Below are 17,394 nucleotides of genomic sequence, written 5' to 3'. Positions count from 1 at the left end.
CTCACTTATTACAGTCCCAAACTTGCCTCCATTCCATGCTGACCTGGCAGCCTCACTGGTTCTTATCATATCAGAAGTAAAAAATTAATCATGAACAGATTTGAAACTTATGTCACAGTTTCCTCCTCTTCTAGTCCTCTTCTGGAACAGAGACTGCATATGAGGTGAACATTTGGTTCATGGAGGGCAGAGAGACTGGGGTGGAGATAAGGCTATAAACCAATATATATTTAAGTTAACCTGTTTGGAAGTCAGCATCTGCTTTTCCATCCTGCACTTTACTTTGACTCAAAAGCTAGTTCTCCTGGGTTCTTAAGCGTCCCCTCCTTTCATCTGGTGACTTGTCATTTTCCCACTTTGCACCCAAACCATCCTTTCCCAAGACAGCATGGAAGACAAGTGAGGGGAAAAAAATGCTTTTTAAAAAAGAGCACGTGAGATATGGACAGCCCATCTGAGCTTATCTCTGCACATTTGATTATTGGGAGAGCTCCACCTGAACATGAAAAACTTGTCAGTGTCAATGTTGTAGCTACTTTCTTGTGCGAACCTGGTATAAAATGACATGGTCAGATAAATGAATTTAGCAGTTAGGTCTTGTAAAAATAACTGTTAGGAGAACCAGGCTATGAAATGGTTATGGTTAATATAGGACTATCTTGTAGCCTAGACAGGAACACATCATGTTTCCACCAGCACCCCAACAGTGCTAAATCCTGTTCATGGCTTAGTTGCTTCACCTTACTAAGGCTTGTTCTCACTACAGTCAGGAACCAACTGTTATGAACATGTCCCGACAGATATTTTGACAGTGTAGATGTGCCCTTACAGCCTGAAAGGTGTGTATGATCTCTAAAACAGGAAGAAAAAACTATATCCTTATATTTCCCTAGCATCTTTCATGCCACAGAGTCCCAAAGATAGTCATTACTAAGTAAATGTAAAACCACTGAAAGAATCCCCTCTTGGGCACATCAGTGACAGGAGGGGAAACGGTGTCAAGACAGCAGAGAAAAACCCTATTCATGAGAAGAGTACCAAGGGATTTTTAGTGTCCATAAAGAGCTAGCAGGACTGTCTGTTTTTAAATATTTTAAAATACTTTCACTGAAAAATCTGTACAGTTATTACAAAATAATCCTATGGATAGGGGGAGCTTTAGAAATAGTTAGAGTAATCAGAATTGATCTACGACAAGGAAAAAATGTAAACAGCAAATCAAATCGTTCCTCTGTCAGTGGTTCTCAAATTGTGGGATAGACCCCAAAATGGGTCACTACCCTGTTTTAATGGGGTTGCCAGGACTGGCATTAGACTTGTTGGGGCCTAGGGCTGAAGCCAAAGCCCGATCTCCACCACCTGGGACTGAAGCCCGAGGTCTTCAGCCCTGTGCTGCGGGGCTCAAGCAGTAATGCAGGGCTCAAGTTTACCCCTGCCTGGGGGTCATATAGTAAGTTTTTGTTGTCAGAAGAGGGTTGCAGTGCAATGAAGTTTAAGAACCCCTCTATCTGGAAGACAGGAAAAGAACCTTAAGCCAATTTTTTTTTTTTTTGAAACCCAGATATTTAACATAAGCTGCTTAATTTTCAAAGATGGGGGGGATGCCCAAAATACACAAAACACCATGGGGGGGGGAGAACATCCCCAATCATAGGAATTGCTGTACAGTAACTGACCCCTGCTGCATCTATTCTAGTCTCCTCTCTCCAACTAGATATAATACTTCAGGGGAGCCCCTCACAGTAGGCAGACACGACAAATACTGGTGAAAAAAGTTTAAAACAGTGTTGCTGTGTAACTTCTTTTAAAATAAGCAAATTCTGTAGAGGCTTCCTTCTCGTTCACTAACATGGAATGCAGTAATCCACATTTGTATTATATTTTATCAAGCCTAAAATCACTGAGTACCTGAACAGAGTTTTCAAAAATTAGGCAAGTAAATACTGTAACTGTACATTAAGTGATACAACACCATATAGGGGTGGGATAGAAGCAAATATTAGCATAAAACAAGGGCTAGACTTGCTATCTTTTCCTATTTTATCCTATAGAGTTCCAATTAAAAAATGTTTAAAAGCCATCACAATTTTGCAAAGTTGCTTCCCTTCCTTGAATTGAATTCCATATTTTTCCCCAATCAAATGTGCCCTTAACTTTTGGGCAGGTGACAAATATATGGGAATGCTTCAAATGCATTGGGGGGGGGAGTTGCTAGGCAACAGGTCGATAATGCCATAAAAGGAGCTCAGGAATAAGTGATCTCCCCCTCCAGTCCCAGTGCTAAAGGGGGAGGTTGGGCTGTATTGTGTGTTGCTGTCAGTACAGCACTGCAGAACACCCCAGCTCCATTTCAACATGGATATGTAGCCCTGCCTGTTACAGAGCATCAGCTGTGGGGATGGGGAAAGAACATGCTACAGAAGAAGCCAAGACCTAATGCTTTGAACCACTTCTCTTATTAGGAGGTACAGGTACTCTGCCCCAGAGCCACAAGTGCAGCCTGAGTTCTGGATCAGATGCCCTGGCAACACGTCTTTCTTACTGCAATGGGCCTGGTTGTGACTAAATGCTTTTCTGAGCTTAAGAAAGGGCAACCCCCCGCACACACACACAAAGACCATCTCCACTTTTGCCTGCCCCTTCCTCCCCAGATGCCACCCTCCCCAAACACAATCTCCTGCCTCCGCTCCGCAAACACCATCCCTCGCTGTTCTCTGCTCTCCAAACACCAACCCCTGCTGCTCCAACTCCCTAAACACCATCCCCCGCTGTCCTCTGCTCTCCAAACACCAACCCCTGCTGCCCCCCCAACTCCCCAAACACCGTCTACTACCCCCATTCCCCAATCATCCCCTGCTGTTCCCTGCTCCCCAATCACCCCGTTTCCCAAACACCATCCCCCCTCCCCAAACACCATCCCCTGCCCCCGTTCCCCAATCATCCCCCACTGTCCTCTCCTCCCCAAACACCAACCCCTGCTGCCCCCCAACTCCCCAAACACCGTCTACTACCCCCGTTCCCCAATCATCCCCTGCTGTTCCCTGCTCCCCAATCACCCCGTTTCCCAAACACCATCCCCCCTCCCCAAACACCATCCCCTGCCCCCGTTCCCCAATCATCCCCCACTGTCCTCTCCTCCCCAAACACCAACCCCTGCTGCCCCCCAACTCCCCAAACACCGTCTACTACCCCCGTTCCCCAATCATCCCCTGCTGTTCCCTGCTCCCCAATCACCCCGTTTCCCAAACACCATCCCCTGCCCCCGTTCCCCAATCATCCCCCACTGTCCTCTCCTCCCCAAAACACCAACCCCTGCTGCCCCCCAACTCCCCAAACACCGTCTACTACCCCCGTTCCCCAATCATCCCCTGCTGTTCCCTGCTCCCCAATCACCCCCCTCCCCAAACACCATCCCCTGCCCCCGTTCCCCAATCATCCCCCACTGTCCTCTCCTCCCCAAACACCAACCCCTGCTGCCCCCCAACTCCCCAAACACCGTCTACTACCCCCGTTCCCCAATCATCCCCTGCTGTTCCCTGCTCCCCTATCACCCCGTTTCCCAAACACCATCCCCCGCTGTCCCCTGCCCCCCAAACACCAACCCCTGCTGCCCCCAACTCCCCAAACACCATCCCGTCCCCGTTCCCCAACTTCATCCCCTGCTCTCCCCCGAACACCCACCCCACACCGTCCCTTCCCCGCTCCCCAAACATCACCCCCCGCCCCAAACACCCACCCCCTCCGCGCACCCCAAACACCCACCCCCTGCTCTCCCCCCACCGTCCCCCGCTGCCCCCTGGAACCCCCCTACTGTCCCCTCCCTGGCTGGAACCCCCGACCGCGCCGCGCGGGAGCTTCCCCAGCGGGGCCCCCAGACGCCGACGAGCGAAGCCCCGACTGGGCCCCTCGCCATTGGCACAAAGTAGGTCACTCCGCGCTCCCACGTGATCCCTGCCGAGCGCCCGCCGCCTGGACGCAGGCGGGGCTCCCATGTGACGGGGACGCCCGCGCGGCTCGCAACCAGAGCGCGACTCTTAGGTTCGCGTCTTCCCGAGCCGGTCCAATATGATTCGGTCGGGCAGCTTCTGAGCAGCCTGGTGGGAAGGCTAACTTCCTGGTCCTGTAGGAATCCTGCCTCCACCAGCGCGCGGGGACCCCTCCCCCTGGAACCCCCTCAACGCTCAGGGGTCTCCCTTCCTCCATGGGAGCATGAGATAGTGATTTCACTTCGAATTATCTAGGGGCTTAGCGGGGTAGGTAAAGAAACATCAGCCGGTCTAATTCTATGGCCACCAATGACATTGCACTTGTTTTACAAGAGAGGAAGGTTTGCTTCTCAAGTGTGCCCACTTCCACTTTGACAGTATGGTGATGGGCGCCTGCAACCTAGTTACTTTTTCAAGAGACAACCAGGACCCAGCATTTACTGAATTATTAGCGACAGGTCTGCTATGTAGAATTAGGCACATCTGCATTTGGAAATGAGTAATGTGGTATTTGTATAACCTGAGCTGTTGAAAGACACGTCGAGTGAGCGTGAAAGCAAAGGCCGAATGGGTTTGACTCTGGAATGTCGTCTAGTTATTGCAGAAGATAAGGAATCCCGGTGGTCAACTCAGGCCATCTGTTCAGACCTGGCTGTTGCCCAGCACCATCTCCACAGCATCTCTTCAGCTTTGTGGTGACTATGGTGGAAGACGGCAACAGCTTGTCCAGCAAAGACTCAGGACGTCAGCCGGCAGCTGCAAGAGCAGTTCTATCGATGGGAAGCTCATTTCAAGACACTCCTTGATTGTCTCCTGCCAACTATCCCTCTTCTGGCAAGAAATTCCAGCAGAGCCACTTTCCTTCAACCAAGAAGAGACCCGGATTGCAGTCTGTGAGCTGAAGCCTGGGAAAGGACCCCTGAGTTGCTGAAGTCAAGGGAAAGTATTGTTATATGACAGCTGCATGGGCTCTTCCAGACCATCAGGTGCATTAGTGTAATCTGTTATGACAGGAGGGTGTAATTCTATTTCTGTTCAAAAAGGCCAAATATAGCAACTACAGAGGTATTATGCTCCTTTCAGTCCCTGCCCCTCTGATACTCTTCTCTTCCCTGTTCGTATCTTGAAATAGAGAAAAGCCAGGCTAGTAAGTGCAGCCTTAGACCTGATCAGTCCAGTAGCAAGCAGACCTTTCACCTTCAGACATCTTCTGGAGAAGATGGCTGTATTCAATAAGCCATGCACTACACTTTTTATAGAGGTCTGTCAGGCCTTTGATTCAGTGCATCGAGCCAGCTCCTAGGATCTGATAAGGCAACTTGGCATCCCTGGGAAGCTAGTGTTATTGATAGATCAGCTCTATACAGTAATGGAATGGAAAACCCGTGTTTTGAGTTAATGGTAGATAGAAGGCATGGTTTTCTATTTCCAGGGGAATTTGGCAAGATTGCATCTTGTCACCATCATTCAATATTGGCATTGGTTGGTTGATGGATAAGCTTGAGGAGGCATCTGTTGGTATTGAGATGAGCACCATATTGCTTCAAGACCTTGAATATGCCAATGATATTGTCTTGTTGGCTCAGTCTGGTAAATCACTGTAGCCGAGGGCCAATTTGTTCAGGCAAGAAACAGCCTGCATTAGTCTGGTTATTAATCCAGATAAAAGTAAATCCCTGGCTATTACCATCAATCAACTGCCAACTCTAGATTACAACCAGCTCAGTATTAATCTGTCCAGATGGTCACTGTCAAATACTTGAGAAGTGTCATAGCCAGTGTTGAGAATGCTCAAATTATGTGGACACTTGTATAGCAGCAGCTGCTGCTGTGGTCTGGGCCTCTGTGGAGATGACCTGACATCATGTTTACTACAAAGCTGTGGATCTATAGAACAATGGTTGATTTACTGATTTATGCCTCTTCATTCCAGGCAGAACATAGGGCCTTTCACCACTGCCTTCCATCTTTGCAGGTTCTCACTGCAGTCTTAGCTTCTTCCTATGTAATTTTGGTAGCTTTCAGTTCCACTGCTATTTTGCATTTCCTTGTTAACCTTGGTCTACCCTATCACCTCTTGCCTGGGAGATTCCAGTCCAGTGCCTGTTTTGTTATGTTATTCAGGTTTTTCCTCCTTCTGTGTTCTAGCCATCTCCATTTTCATTCCATAATTTTCTGTCCTATCGGTTTCAGTTTTATCCTCCTCCAGAGTCCTTTGTTTGTGATTTTCTTCTGGCCATCTAATATTTAGGATTGGTCTATGGGGAGCTGTTTATGAAAACTGGTTGTTTAGATAGTAAGGTCTTAATAAGTCTCCAAGTTTCAGCCCTGTATAATAAGACAGACTTTACAATGGTGTTATATATTCAAAGTTTAGTTTTGCAGGGCAAATTTTGTGTTTCTCCAGAGCAGCTTTACAGTTGTGAAGGCATATCTGGCTTTTGTGCCTTCATCTGTTCCACCGTTTTACTTACAATACTGCCAAGACATGTGAAATATCAGACCTCTTCTGTGTCCGTCCCAGGAAGTGTTATTGGTGTTTCCTGTAGTGTGTTGATTCTCATGGTTTTAGTTTTCTTGGTATTGACTTTCAACCCTATTAATTGTGCCTAGGCCTGAAGATCATTTGGTCTGGTCTGCATGTCTCTATAGGTATGGGACTGGATAGCAAGCTGATGTCATCTGCAAAGTCAAGGTCTTCCAACTTCTGCATGAAACTCTATTGTATGCCCCTGGGTTGTTCTGTGGTCTTTCTCATTACTCAAATTTATTACCAGTAAAAAGATCATGAGTGACATAAGACATCCTTATCTCATGCCAGTAGTAACCTTGAATGGCTTACTTAGTTCACGTTTATGTATTATTTGGAATGTCATATTTTCATAGAAGTTCTGAATGATCACAAATTTCTGGGGAATTCCAAAGTGGTGTAGCAAGTTCCACTCTATGAAAAGCTTTTCTGAAATCTATACTATTTGTGTAAAGTGGTGACTGCCATTCAATCAACAGTTCTGTGTTGATGCATAGGGTTACTATGTGACCTATACATGATTTATCCTGTCTAAACCCTCATCTATTCTTGTCTAACCTTGAATCTACTGCTTTCTTTATTCTGTCAAGAATAATGCAAACTTTACTTAGGACTGCCATCATTAGAATACCCCTCCAGTTTTTTCACTGACTGAGGTCTCCTTTCTTTGGCAGATTCACTATATGACCCTTTTCCCACTCATTTGGTATTTTCTTTTATTTTCCCATATCTTTTGTAAGAGGCCTATCAAACTATCTATTGTGTTCTTCAAGTCTGCCTTGAGAACCTCCACTGGGATGTTATCTGGACCTTGTGCCTTTCCACTGCCCTCCCTACTTCTACTCTGGGGATAAATCTTAGGCTGACATCCAGATCTTCTCCTCCTTCTGTGTCTGGGGGATTGACTGCTGGGTCGCCATTCAATAGTTGACTAAAATACTCCCTCCATACATTTAATTGTTCTAATGTCTTTGTTGTGAAGTTGCCCTTCTTGTCTTGGACTGGTCATTTGATATTTGTTTTTCTTCCAGAAAGTATGCATTATTCAATGTTATGCTCAAACAAATCACGCTAGCCAAAAGGGAAAAGAAAACTTCTCTTTTTTTTCAGGATGTCATCTACTATACTCTGTAGCTGCTCATAGAAGTCCTCCTAGTAACTGAAGGCATGAATGCTAAAGTTAGGAGCTACTACACTGGCAAGGAAGTAATTATGGGGAAACAAGGCCGTGGTGAAATTAACAAAAATGGTGCACTGGTCGCTGATTTTTGTGGAATGATATGGGCATTGGAGGAGATATCTTCCCTCAACATACTAATTATAAGATAACCTGGAGGTGATCAGATCACAGAACTGAGAACCAAATTGATCACATTACAATTCGGCACAAATGTAGAAGAACGTTAGACGATATATGTAACAGGAACAGGGCAGATATGGGAATGGACCACACTAGTGAGAACGAAATTGAGAATAAAAATAAGAACAAAAAAGAAATCTGAACATCAGATCTTATAACATCACCAAGCTAAAACAGATGACAGTATGACAAGAGTTTAGAATTGCGCAAGCAAATAGATATCAAGCACTAAAGATTAAAATGATGGAACAGTAGAAGGCAAATGGAAACAGGTAAAGGAAGCTCTCACTGAAACTTGCTGGGATTCAGGAAGAAACACCATAAGGAATGGGTTATCTGAGGGTACATGGCAGAAAATAGATGAAAGATGCAAAATTAAACTGAAAGTAAATCAAGCAAGAACAAGAACACAGACACACTGACTCCAGGAGAGAAAATGCTGTAAAGAACAAAGAGGCCCCCCAAAGTGCTCGGAAAGACAAATGAAAATGTATAGACAAAATGGCAACGGATGCAAGACCTCAGCAGCATAGAATGACACGAAGACATTGTTCAACATCGTTGGACAGTTTGTCAGGAAGGAAAACAAATACCAGCCGAGCAGAACCATAGCGATTGTCTCATATTCATTGTATGGCAGTGAAACACGGGGACTGAGACAGGCTGATGAGCCACATATTGACATTTTCAATTCTCCTTGTCTCTGTCAACAACTCTGTATTGACAAAAAGAAAAGGAGTACTTGTCCTTTTCTTTTTGCGAATACAGACTAACATGGCTGTTACTCTGAAACCTGTCATTATGCAAAACTCTGTATTAAGTGGCAGGACAAGATCAGCAATGAGGATTTTCTTAGCTGACCCCAACAACTGCCTCCAGGCTTGGCAGCTCTCAGAGGATGGATATGTTATTGATACAGAAGACTAACAAATCTCAAAGTGCATTGACAAAGGAATACTGCTCAATGGCCAGCGAGCACGTCGTCATGAAAAATGTTGGTGGCACAATAAGACCGGCAATGACAGGCATAAGATGATCCGGGTGGCATTTGACCTGCAAAGAGGCTACATCCATTTAGGATTTGTCTCTGATGATAATAAAAGTAAGGCCCATTACCCGTCCTAATATGGTCGAGCATAATAGTAAATTACTTCATGGAATATCAGGGTTGGAAGGGACCTCAGGAGGTCATGTAGTCCAACCCCCTGCTCAAAGCAGGACCAAAACCCAATTTTTTCCCCAGATCCCTGAATGGCCCCCTCAAGGACTGAACTCATAACCCTGTGCTCAATGCTTCAGTAATATCTTCACATACGCTGTTCTTTGCACCACAGCTATATCCCACATAGTAGAAGCTGAAGAGACTAACGCCTGTTTCTGATTGCTCCTGTTCTTACCATGAATTAATGGTGACAGAGGCAGCAGACAGATACGGCAGGAAGAGGAAATAACAGAGGGCATTTCCATCATGAGGAATATGGGGAGAAAGGTGAATGGAATCAAACTTTGGACCAGAAACTGTGGAACTGGAAATATCTACATGTAAAATCCTGTTCATACTGCAGCCTTTAGTCCATGTAAAGTGGATAATGTGGTTTGCAAGATTTTAAAACGGCTACAGATTTATTAGAGCCCATTTACACTAACACTTGTACAGGGCCTTGTCTAGCACAGATAAAATAATCTGTGTTCTGATATGTTGGTATTGTGATTGGGAGTTATAGGACTGTGTTATAATTTAGGTCATTAGTCCTCAACACAGGTCTATAGCTATGTTGTCCCACCTAAATGCAAAAGAAAACCTTAGGTTAAAAGGCCGTGTCTTAGGTGTGAACTGGGATGGTTAGACTTGTAGTATAGATGGGCTCTTCGGAAGAAGTGGAAAGCTTCATGTGTTTAATTTTTCAAATCACCTAGATGAAGGGAATCACCTAGAGAAGGGAAAGAGTTATCAGAAAGCAGGGCCTCAAAAAAATATGGATTTATACTAACTTGGCTGAACTCAGTTTGAAAAATAGCATCCTTGGACACTTTTTATGCTGACCCAAGGTTTTGTGATTGAAAACACCTGGAAAAGGAACATAAACATTCACTAACTGACTTAATTTTTACCTGGGAAGCAAACAAAAAGTTTTCTTTATGGAAAAATAGTGATCTGCTCTGGTCTTCTGTCATTCTATACAATTAAGTTTTTTCTCTTGGTGAATCTAGTAGGAATAAATATTCAAAACAAACTGCCTTTTGACTGTATGTGGAACTGTATGTAGAATCCAGCTAGATTATTGCATAATTAGTTTTAGAGCTTCCTATGCAGCATCTGTCAACAACCACTGTCGGAAATAGGATGTGGTCTGACTAGAGATGAACTATAGCCAGTGAGCATGAGTACTGATGACCCGTACTGGATAATTCTGAAAAGCATCTCAGTGATTTGCCCCTGTCAGGGGGCTGTCTGTGTGATATAAATAACCTGTGTGGCAGAACTGTTGCTTCAGCTGATTACCTTTGTTAGGCTCCATCTACACTATGAGCGAGGGCTGTGACTCCCGGCTCGTGTGGCCATATTCTCACTAGCTCTCGTCTGAGCTCGCACACTACAAATAGCAGCATAGCTGCAGTAGCACCGGCAGCAGGGGTTAGCCACCCCCAGCACAAACCCACCTGAACCGCATGGGTGTATATTTGGAGCGGCTCGCCCGTGCCGCTGCTGCCCGGGTACTGTGGCTTCACTCCTATTTATGGCCTGCTAGCTCAGGTGAGAGCTAGCACAAGTATATCTGTGCGAGCTCGGAATCGCACCCCTTGCTTGGAGTGTAGACATATCCTAAGAAGGGGGAGAAGATTATGCATCTGGAAGCACAGAACTAAGTGCTACATACTTGTGCAGCATGTTTTCCCTGGATGCTGGCCCAGCTCTGCTGGCTGGTCCATAGATGGGAGGGAATGACTTTTCCCTTCGAGTTAATTTCCAGTCCCTGCATGCTGGGAACTCAAAGACTGGGATTATACATGGCCCCTAGACTGTTTTGTTGCTACTTTCTGTCCTACACTTATGCAGGTCTAGACACAATTTGTTCCTAGGAGTTTTTCACGCTTCATGGTGTCAAATAATGAAAGAGACAAGCTTGGGTCTTATTATAGTTAATTCAATATCCTATTTCATCAGATTTTACTGAGTATATTTTGCATTAGGTGGATAATAACCGTAATAAAGTTGAATAGTTTTTCTCGTCCTTCTTGAGCTTTTATATCCTAATTCCAAATGAATATTGTTTGTTATTGGTGGTTCCCAGATTCTCCATTACCTTTGCATCTTATATTTCTGTTCATCCTCATAGTTGCTTAATACCAAATCTCATAAAGGTTCCCTTTCTTATTTATGCACATATTGAATAGAAAATCATTCCTGTACCAGATATGTAAGCAACACTGCCAATCATTTTCCTCCTCTTAATGTCGTTTACTCTGTACTTATGTAATTAAAGTCTCCAGTAACTAGCAATTTGGCCATTTTACGCACTATTGCCATGTGTGCAATCATTTAATAATCCAGTCATTCTTTCTCGTTGGGTGGCTTGTAATATGCTGTGCTGCTATTATCATGTTACTCCTTAAAACATCTCTAATCTCAAACTGTGGCTCTGTGCCATGTCATGGTTCTTTCATTTCCTCTTTTTAATTGTTTTCCTTAATTATGTTAATGCTACACTTTCTCTGAAACACCAGATGATCACTTTAAATCCCTAGATTTTGTCTAGGCCAACACTCTCATACTCTCTTGGTTCAAGGTTGAGATTTATTGAGCGCTTGTGGGTTATTGCTAATTTTAGCGGGACTGTTTGTATAAATACCCATCAAAGTGCCTAGATAATAGACAGACACCCTTTTAATATGTTTTTTCAATAATGACCATTCAAAAGCAAAGAGGTTATGAAAATGTAATGTGTAAATCTTTGTAAAGAAATGAATAGATCAGGGAGAATATAATTTTTCTTTTTTTAGGTATGTAACAAATGTGAAATAATTAAGCAACTGAGTCTGAGGAAAGTTTAATAGGCCGAAATAAGGGAAAGTACAACTTGGCTAAGTGATAACCAACCAGGAGGAGAAGTAAAAGATAAGCGATTACAGGTATTTGAAGAGTATAAACACCAAGGGTAGAGTGGAACTGTTTAAAAATGGCAAACATAGTAAGTGCTCTGATCCAGTGATGAGGGGTGAAAACCTATGTGGACCAAAAAAAAAGGGGGCTGTAACTGAGAGTAGGGTCACAGAAATTAAAGATGGAAAAGCCCCTCAGGAAAATATAGATAGGATATCAAGAAACCTTCCTAATGGTGAAATCTGTAGACTAGTCTTCCACAGTGTGTGCTGGAAGGAGCAATCCTTTACTGGAAGCAAGATGAACTAAAAGATCAGTTAGGGCTCTTTCATCTCTAAATACATGAAAGCTACAAAATAAAAAAGCTGTTGTGTGAAATTGTGGTACCATGGTTAGTACCTAGATACCAGAATGATTTGGGTGCTTCATAAATAGACTAGATAAATATAGGTTTCAGAGTAACAGCCGTGTTAGTCTGTATTCGCAAAAAGAAAAGGAGGACTTGTGGCACCTTAGAGACTAACCAATTTATTTGAGCATAAGCTGCATCCGATGAAGTGAGCTGTAGCTCACGAAAGCTTAGGCTCAAATAAATTGGTTAGTCTCTAAGGTGCCACAAGTCCTCCTTTTCTTTTTTAGATAAATATAATGTCACTTCACCCACACCTCATCTAGCATTCTCATGTGTCAACAAAATGAGACTGCAGTGTAAAAACTATTGGGGTTTTTTTTTTTTTTGGGTGTTCACTGTAAAAATGTCTCTCAGTCCATTGAACTAAACTTTGTTACAAACAAGAATTTTTATGTTTGTTACTGACTTTGGGGTGGAGGGAGGGACCCGCTTAGCTGCAGAGTTTGAAAGCGCTGTTCTATTGGCAACTGCCAAGAGCTAGATATACTTGGTCCTTCAAATTCCACAACAGGGAGTGAAGCCCTGGTTGGAGTGTGAACCAACAGGTACAGGAATGTTCCCAGGTAGGAAAAATTAACGACAAAAGGAATCACCTGCTTCCAAATCAGCAGCATTCTGTTCTGTCCTAGCTATGAGCGGATCTCATTTGCAACTGCTCCAGCTGCTTTCACTTATCTTTTCAGTGTTTCCAGCTCTTTCAGTTGTCTCCTGAGTCCTGCAGTATTTGCTGTTTTTCCTTTAGTGTTGCAGAGAAGAGCTGGAAAAAAATGGACCCTAAAGGCTCAAAAATCTAAAGACAAATAAAGAGAATCCAAAATGTATTTTTTAAGCTCATAAATGTTAAGCCAACTGTTTTTGTTTGGGTATTTTTGGTGGGCTGACCCATGATTTTTGCGTGCTTGGGGTTGACAATACTACAGTATATATTTTCCTCTTCAAATGCAGTGGAAGCTTGGGGAAGGAGGGTGTCAACACCTCATCGGATAGGCACCTAAGTAATCCTCTCACCCTTGTCTGATGAGTCCCACTGCAATGTTGATATTTGCATTTAAGCTGCTGTGCGTGTGTGAAAGTTTTTTTTGTTCCAGGTATGCTCTGGGCATGTTCTCCTGCTCTGATGCATCAGGACAGGTCAAACATTCAAACTCATTCACATTCCTCCTGGTTACTGTGGAAGCTAATTGAACACTGCTTGGAACCCTCCAGTGCAAGCCGGGGATCAATGGGGAGAGAGAGAGAGAGTCACAAAGTAATAAATGGATGGTGGTATGTAGGCAACATTATTGCTGCCCAAGGGTGCGCTCCCTTCTGCAGAAATAGCAAGTGGGGAATTGATTCCACTAGGATAACTGAGGGCAGAATTGGGCTCGATGACCCCTAAAAAAAAGTAAAGGAGGACTTGTGACACCTTAGAGACTAACAAATTTATTTGAGCATAAGCTTTCGTGAGCTACAGCTCACTTCAACGGATGCATGCAGTGGAAAATACAGTAGGGGGATTTTATATACTGTGACAAAGTTCCTGCTCTACCTTGGTGGGTCTTGCGCTTATTGGCGGATTTGCTCGCCTTGGAGTTTCACGGCAGCCCTCAGCTTGGCCGTTTTTCTGAATTCACAGTCCAGGTCAACTCCTCCTGTGTCTGACCAGGAGTTGAGAGGATTTGGGGGGAACCCGGGCCCGCCCTCTACTCCAGGTTCCAGCCCAGAGCCCTGTGGAATGCAGCTATCTAGAGTGCCTCCTGGAACAGCTGTGTGACAGCTACAACTCCCTGGGCTACTTCCCCATGGCCTCCTCCCAACACCTTCTTTATCCTCACCATAGGACCTTCCTCCTGGTGTCTGATAATGCTTGTACACCTCAGTCCTCCAACAGTCCGCGTTCTCACTCTCAGCTCCTAGTGCCTCTTGTTCCCAGCTCCTCACATGCACACCACAAACTGAAGTGAGCTCCTTTTTAAAACCCAGGTGCCCTGATTAGCCTGCCTTAATTGATTGTAGCAGCTTCTTGATTGTCTGCAGGTGTTCTAATCAGCCTGTCTTAATTGTCTCCAGAAGGTGCCTGATTGTTCTGCAACCTTCCCTGTACCTTATCCAGGGAAAAGGGACCTACTTAACCTGGGGCTAGTATATCTGCCTTCTTTTACTCTCCTGTAGCCATCCGACCCGACCCTGTCATAATATATAATAAAACTAAAGTAGAACCAACAAAAAACCTTCCCTGTACCTTATCCAGGGAAAAGGGACCTACTTAGCCTGGGGCTTATATATCTGCCTTCTGTTACTCTCCTATAGCCATCTGGCCCGAACCTGTCACAATATACAGAGAACATGAAACAATGGGTGTTACCATACACACTGTAATGAGAGTGATGAGGTAAGCTGAGCTATTACCAGCAGGAGAGAAAAAAAAAAAACCTTTTGTAGTAATAATCAAGGTGGGCCATTTCCAGCAGTTGACAAGAACGTGTGAGGAACAGTAGGGGGAAAAATAAACATGGGGAAATAGTTTTACTTTGTGTAATGACACATCCATTCCCAGTCTTTATTCAAGCCTAAGTTAATGGTGTCCAGTTTGCAAATTAATTCCAAGTCAGCAGTCTCTTTCCCCATGTTTATTTCCTCCCCCCCTCCACTGTTCCTCACACGTTCTTGTCAGCTGCTGGAAATGGCCCACCTTGATTATCACTACAAAAGGGTTTTTTTCTCTCCTGCTGGTAATAGCTCACCTTACCTGCTCACTCTGGTTACAGTGTGTATGGTAACACCCATTGTTTCATGTTCTCTGTGTATATAAAATCCCCTTGCTGTATTTTCCACTGCACGCATCCGATGAAGTGAGCGGTAGCTCACGAAAGCTTATGCTGACATAAATTGGTTAGTCTCTAAATCCTCCTTTTCTTTTTGCGGATACAGACTAACACGGCTGCTCCTCTGAAACCTAAAATAAAGTAAATCACAGCGCGCGCGCACGCACGCGCGCGTGGAAAATGCATTAAGGTGGTGACAGGAAACGCAATTGCATTGTAACTGTATCCGTGGGGACTTAGACCAGCGGGGGGAGGAGCTGCCAGCTATCCCTGGAGCGGTGCTGGGCTTTGACGTCATTCTTGGCAGTGCCTGTCTGCACATGGCTGGGCGAATGGTCTGAGCGGTGTGTGCCTGGGCGGAGGAAGCAGCTGCCTGTGTTGTTGTTGTTGTTGGGTTGGTGTGTGAGAAAGGGGGCAAGAGCAGAAGAGGCTGGGGTAGCTCTGGCCAGGCCTGCTCCAACGAGCTGTAACTTCTCCCCCCCCCCCCCGCCCCCGGCTCCAGCGACACTGAGGATTTCTATGTCAGAGTAGCAGCCGTGTCAGTCTGTATCCGCAAAAAGAAAAGGAGGACTGGTGGCACCTTAGAGACGAACAACTCTGTTTGAGCATAAGCTTTCGTGAGCTACAGCTTCTGGAGATTTTTAGTCTTCTTTTATTTGAAAGGCGACAGAGAAAATGTCTCGACCTCTCCCTTTGAACCCAACTTTCCTACCTCCGACTTATGGGGTGCTGAAATCCCTGCTGGAGAACCCGCTCAAGCTGCCGCTGAATCACGAAGACGGTGAGGCGCAGAAAGTTGCTTGTGTATAAATTGTTTTTAGGGGGGGGCGAGTCACAGGAATGTTAAATGCAACGTAATATTGTAACTCGTTAGTCCCAAGTGCATGCAGGTCAGGACGATAGTGCCAAGCGTCTGCGTTTCCAGTGCCGAATTCCACTGTTTCATCTGTTCAATACATTTCCTCTTGAGAGTTCTGCAGAGTTAGAAAAGCAGATATAAATAGGAAGAAACCTGCCTACCGTTCAGCTGTAAATCCCAGGAAAAATTAGGTTTTGCAAGGAGATTCGAATACTTATATTCTTTAGATAAAGATAGTATGATACGAATAATAAGCATGACCAATAAGTAATGAAAGACAGCTGTCTTTCTTTTGAATCAATACATAGCAAGCTCTTTCTAGCTAGGTGACGGGCACTAAATTGTATGTCTTCAGAAAATAAATAAAATAAATTCCATCTGTACTGAATGAAGACGGACTTATTAGGAAGGAGCAGACAGCACATCTTCACAATTTCCTTCCAGAAATGAGTATATATTCTGGGTGACTGACGTTTGAGCATTTTGGGGGGGGAGGAGGGGGTTTGTGACCATTTTATTTCCTGACTTTGCACCCTCTTTTTAATGAACGTGTGTAAAACGTGTTTGTGTGAATAGTAACTAATAAGAATTTTAAAGCTGAAAAGTTGCAGCTTACACTTTTGGGGGATGACAAAATAATGCAAACATAATAGGATTTTATCAAGTGTGTTTTTATTACAAAAGTGTGTGTTACTTAGAAAACGTACATACTTCCTGCAACATCTATGGATTCTGTTCCTAAAGGGAATATAAATAGGAAAAAAAACTATAATAATTTGGACTCTAGCAAATCAAGGGGCTAAATCTTCTTCTTAAAATGTATGGTATAATAGTGTCTTGTTAATTTTTAGTAGGAGTTTAAAGCATTTTCCAAAGTAAGAGTGAATAAGGGCACTTTGTTATGTTGTTTTACAATTAGTGGATTCTTAATATTTCAGTCTAGGATTTTTCTTAATTTATTTACCTGTTTTTACATCTCTCGAGTGTATTTATCCGAACATATTTTAATCATTATTGTAAACATATACAGCAGAAAATGAAGTAGCTTAACATTATTTTGAATTCTACAGACGATAGATATATTGTGTTATTACTTATTATGGGCCCGATTCTGCAACCTCAAAGCAAGCAAAACAACTCCAGCTCAATGGCTGATTTGTTGTTTAAGGACTGCAGGATTGGGCCCTTTTATTTAATAACGTTAAGATATTTGGGGGTTTTAGATGAAAACTGTTCCTTTCAAACACAATAAAATACCTGGCAACATCTGCCCTATAACTTGCTTTGTGGATTAGTACAGACACTCTCAAGAAATCTGTGAGCATTTATTTAAAGCTC

General features: G+C 43.9%; 1 protein-coding gene across 2 annotated transcripts in view; it reads left to right on the top strand.

The window, feature by feature from the left end:
• The first annotated feature begins 15,447 nt into the window (after positions 1-15,447).
• Positions 15,448-17,394, top strand: part of HLF (HLF transcription factor, PAR bZIP family member) — a 44,508-nt gene continuing 42,561 nt past the window's right edge. Inside the window, exon 1 of one of the 2 annotated variants that reach the window (XM_084647570.1) lies at positions 15,448-15,978. In XM_084647570.1, coding sequence (XP_084503696.1) covers positions 15,873-15,978 — 106 coding nt within the window. In that variant the 5' untranslated portion in view covers positions 15,448-15,872. The remainder of the gene's footprint in view (positions 15,979-17,394) is intronic. The other variant, XM_084647571.1, reaches the window with a different exon arrangement.

This window comes from Lepidochelys olivacea (assembly GCF_965140295.1).
Source record: "Lepidochelys olivacea isolate rLepOli2 genome assembly, chromosome: 14".
NCBI lineage: Eukaryota > Metazoa > Chordata > Testudines > Cheloniidae > Lepidochelys > Lepidochelys olivacea.
This window is presented reverse-complemented; position numbering and strand designations above follow the sequence as displayed.